At 34.0% G+C, this 5,000-nt stretch overlaps 1 protein-coding gene across 2 annotated transcripts in view; it reads right to left on the reverse strand.

Annotated features, from left to right (window-relative positions):
• Nucleotides 1–1,666: 1,666 nt before the first annotated feature.
• LOC144970437 (NXPE family member 1-like) overlaps nt 1,667–5,000 on the reverse strand; it is a 32,660-nt gene continuing 29,326 nt past the window's right edge. The window contains exons 7-9 of one of the 2 annotated variants that reach the window (XR_013644957.1): nt 3,828–3,886; nt 2,200–3,171; nt 1,667–1,862 (exon numbers count right to left, since the gene is read on the reverse strand). Coding sequence is in view for 1 of the 2 variants with exons in the window: in XM_078910072.1 (XP_078766198.1) it covers nt 2,396–3,171; nt 3,828–3,886 (835 nt within the window). In the remaining variant the exon portion in view is untranslated. Of the gene's footprint in view, nt 3,172–3,827; nt 3,887–5,000 lie in introns of both variants that reach the window. The other variant, XM_078910072.1, reaches the window with a different exon arrangement.

The raw sequence follows: 5,000 nt of genomic DNA on the forward strand, positions 1-5,000 counted from the left end.
CAATACAAACGATCTTTCATGGAGAGGCTAGCCCATGAAGCAAAAGAAGCAGTCAAGGCAATATTTATAAGGTTGCAAAACAAATGAGTGAAAAGTACCAAGGAACATCAGAATTGTCAAGCATGAATAGGCAGTGAGAATTGCTCACAACAGAAACAACTGCACGATGGACTGAACACTTTAAAGAAATTCTAAACAGGACACCCCCTATAATAGAACTAAACATTTAAGCGGCAGAACCAGATCTAGATATAATCATAGAACCACCCAAGTCAGGAGAAATAATACCAAAGTGCTTAAACATGGAAAAGCCCTGGAGATAAGACAACTTGAATGCTGAACTCTACAAAACAGATCCTGTTTATGCCGCCATTATTCTGCAACCACTCTTCATCAAAATATGGCAAGAAAGAAATACTTTTGAAGAATGGAATAAAGGAGGGATAATATAAACACACACAAACACACACACACACACACACACACATCAACACATGCAAGAGACGCGACAATCAAGGACAGCAAATAGGACTGAAAATCAATACTAAAATGTCAGAATTGATGACACTTAACATTAAACACTCCATCCCAATAGCCTTCAACAGTCATGACGTCACTTCCCTCGTAATGACTCATGGTAACTTAGTAACTGGCTCTGAACTATCGGACCAATGGCGGACGCCCTTATGAAAAAAATATTTCTCCAACGAGCATAAAAGTGTATCCAGAGGAGAAAACCATTATAAATCTGACCATGTTTTGACCTTTATACATTCTGATCACATGACATGAAAAGTTCTAGCCAGCATGAAGAATAAAAAGTACCGATTATCTTTGTTTAGAACCACGCTGCTCGCCATTGCTGGGCGACGTGACATCAGACTATTGAATCCATTTCTTATTAACGAACGAGATTTTTTTTTATTAAACTGAAGAATTCATATATTTAGGCAGCATTACAAGCACTGGCGGATTTGAGAAAGACATTAATAGGCGCCTAAATAAAGCAAGGAGCACATTTAAATTACTGAACAATGTTTGGAGAACAAAAGGTTACAGTATGAAAACAAACCTTAAAATTTACCAGAGTTAATTTTTTCAACACTTCAATATTGATCTGAATGCTGGAGGATGACAGATAACGACATGAACAAGCTGTCTGTATTTCATTCAAAGTGACTCATGAGAATCATGAACATTTACTGGTCGAATAGAATTGAAAATGAAAGACCGCTAGATCAATGTGGAATGGAAGACATGAAGGACGTCATCATGAGAAAATGGTGGATCTCCAGATTGATAGGACATATTATGAGAAAGGAAGAGGGAAACATTAGCAAAACCGCCCTTTAGTGGATACCCGAAGGTAAGAGAAGAGGAAAAAGGCCCCGAGCATTCTGAAGGAGAACAGTGGAGGGAGAAATGAGAAATTGGGGGGGGGGGGGGGGGGGGGGGGGGGGGACTTGGAGTTCCCTAAAGATGATGGCCACAGACAGGGGAAGATGGGGGTCCTTCGTTGCTGCCCTACATGCCAGCAGGCGTAATGAGCGGTAAGTAAGTGTGATAGTTTGAACTGACATTAATAGGTTACCTTAATCGGTGTTGTTGTTGTTGTTGTTGTTGTTGTTGTTGTTGTTGTTGTTGTTGTTGTTGTTGTTGTTGTTGTTGTTGTTGTTGTTGTTGAGCCCCAGACGTTCCGTGTTTGGTATATAGTTGTTGTTGTTTTTTTGTTTTTGTTTTTTTATTTTAACTGTTATATTCAATTTTATTTATAACATAAATGTGGCAGCAGGAATAAACACTTGAGAATGGAATCTTTTTTAAAATACCTTTGGACCTTTTCCATCCATTCCGCCATATACCTGATTAAGACGGTTAGCAACATATAATTGATTATATCAAGAACATTTAAAAGACAACATGGTACGCAACATGGCAGTGGGAACAAATGTGGCAGCAGGAATAAACACTTGAGAATGGAGTCTTTTTTAAAATACCTTTGGACCTTTTCCATCCATTCCGCCATATACCAGATTGAGACGGTTAGCCACATATAATTCGATTATATCAAGAACATTTAAAAGACAACATGGTACGCAACATGGCAGTGGGAACAAATGTGGCAGCAGGAATAAACACTTGAGAATGGAGTCTTTTTTTAAATACCTTTGGACCTTTTCCATCCATTCCGCCATATACCTGATTGAGACGGTTAGCCACATACAATTTGATTATATCAAGAACATTTAAAAGACAACATGGTACGCAACATGCCAGTGGGAACAAATGTGGCAGCAGGAATAAACACTTGAGAATGGAGTCTTTTTTTAAATACTTTGGACCTTTTCCATCCATTCCGCCATATACTTGATTGAGACATATTATTTTGATTATATCAAGAACATTTAAAAGACAACATGGTACGCAACATGGCAGTGGGAACAAAGTTTGGAGGATGAAATCCTTCGTTTCTTATTCCTATCGACATATCCCACCCATCCAAGAACACAACCCGACTTTTGAGATATTTAAACACGTCGTGAATCACCCGAATCATAAATGGCGCCAGTACATCTCCTCCAGACATATGGTTTGTCTTCCACTCAGTTGTGGAAATATGAGGACCACGTATGCCCACCATAACTTCATTGTTTCGTTTAAAAAGCTCTTGGAGACGTGCTCTAAAATTGAGTAGTTTTGAGTGTAAACCCATGGGGTGCGACATTGAGATATGTAAGTAATAATGGATGATAACAATATGTTTGCCCCTTGATGGGATCCATTCGAAAAATTTCTTTAAGCCTCCATTGAGATTGAGAGAGTTCCACTGTGGCTTCAACGATATTAGATGTTCGTGAGGGTTGAAAAACACTGTAATGTTATTTTCCTTATTTCTACCGGTCATTGGATTTGGCCAAGACCCTCCTTTTTCGTAAGTGCACCCTACATTTTCGCAGAGTGTCATAAAGATACGAAGTGCATTAGAGTCTCCAACTATTAGAATTCGGGTTGATTTTAGACATTCCTTGATCCAATGCGACGTCAATTCGGGCTCGTGACATATCATGGATGTCCACCTATTACCATTACTCCAGTACCCTCGAGGTGATTGTTTCTCCCAAGTCTTTCGTGGATCCGTCTTAGAGCAGGGTGTTAGAATTGGGTCTTTATCTGGTGGATGCGAGATGAGAAGCGAGAATAACATCAGTTTGTTTTCGAGGCTTTGTATCTCGGATGGTTTTGTTTAGTTTTGTTCTTGTTTGTTTTGTAGTTTGTTTTTCTTTGTTTTTGTTTTTTGTTTTTTGTTTTTTTTGGTTTCCTTTTTATTATTTATTATTATTATCATTACCATCATCATTATTATATTATTATTATTATTATTATTATTATTATTATTATTATTATTATTATTATTATTATTATTATTATTATTATTATATTATTATTTTATTTTATTATTATTATTATTATTATTATTATTATTATTATTATTATTATCATTTTTATTATTATTATTATTATCATCATTTTTATCATTATTATTGTTATTATTATTATTATTATTATTATTATTATTATTATTATTATTATTATTATTATTATTATTATTATTATTATTATTATTATTATTATCATCATCATCAGCAGCAGCAACATCATCATCATCATCATCATCATCATCATCATTGTTTTGAACAGACATTCAAGTCTCCTATTTTTGACTGATAAATCATTTTTCAGCACATAAATCACCTCGAGAAAGTACCAGTTTAAGGTGATAAGGTACATATTATTTCTAAAAAGTGATACCAACATAAAATCTCTACCTTCATTTTCTGAAACGTTGATGAGGACCTTTTGCTTGAGAAGCGTTTGCTCTGCTGGTCTGGATAGAAAAGTGTAATGATAATCAATGAGTGAAACTTAAGACATATCACTGATTTGATAACAAACCTCACTTCCCTAAACATATCACTGATTTGGACAAGAGCCTTCACGTTCCTTATCATATCACTGACTTGGACAACAATAAGTACTTCTCTTAACATAACAGTTAGGCAGCAAGCACCACTTTAGAAAAGTGAGTGGAGCAGGCGAAACATCACTTACCTAATCATTTCACCGACTTAGAAAACATATTTAATAATTTTTCAAGATAAAATAAAAGCCACACGAGATCAACTCGACACCTTTAGACATTCATCCCGACAGGACATTGATTATCCTCTAAATTGTGAAAAATTTTCATATAAAGATGGAAAGTTTTGACAACAAAAAACATCTGTCAACAACCATCCAATATATACACAACAAACAGCATCCATCAACAAACATCCCATATGTAGAGGGCAAAGATCCCATATATAGACAACACATTTCACTAATCTAGACAACAAACATCATCTATCAATAAACATTCTATATATAGACAAAATTAAATATTTCACTAAACTGGACAACAAACATCATTTATCTATAAACATCCCATATATAAACAACAAAGTTCACTAATCTATACAACAAAAAACATCTATCAACAAACCTTTCATATATACACAACAAACATCATCTATCAACAAACATCCAATAGACAATAAACATCCGATATATAGACAACAAAGTTCACTAATCTGGACAACAAACATAATCTATCAACAAATATTCCATATATAGCGCAGCTCTTGTTATGGAGCTGTTCCTTTTTTTATATATACATCCTATTTCCATTGTATTTTTATCTTATTGTGTAAATTATAACACGTCTGTACACAAAATTTCCCTTTTGGGATGCAATAAAGTATTATTATTATTATTAATTATTATTATTATTATTATTATTATTATTATTATTATTATTATTATTATTATTATTATTATTATTATTATTATTATTATCATTATTATTATTATTATTATTATTAGACAACAGAGTTCACTAACCTAAACAATAAACTTCATGTATCAATAAAGATCCCAAAGATAGACAATAAATTTCACAA

Source organism: Berghia stephanieae, chromosome 4 (genome assembly GCF_034508935.2).
Source record: "Berghia stephanieae isolate SIO BIC M18660-M18661 chromosome 4, UCSD_Bste_1.3, whole genome shotgun sequence".
NCBI lineage: Eukaryota > Metazoa > Mollusca > Gastropoda > Nudibranchia > Aeolidiidae > Berghia > Berghia stephanieae.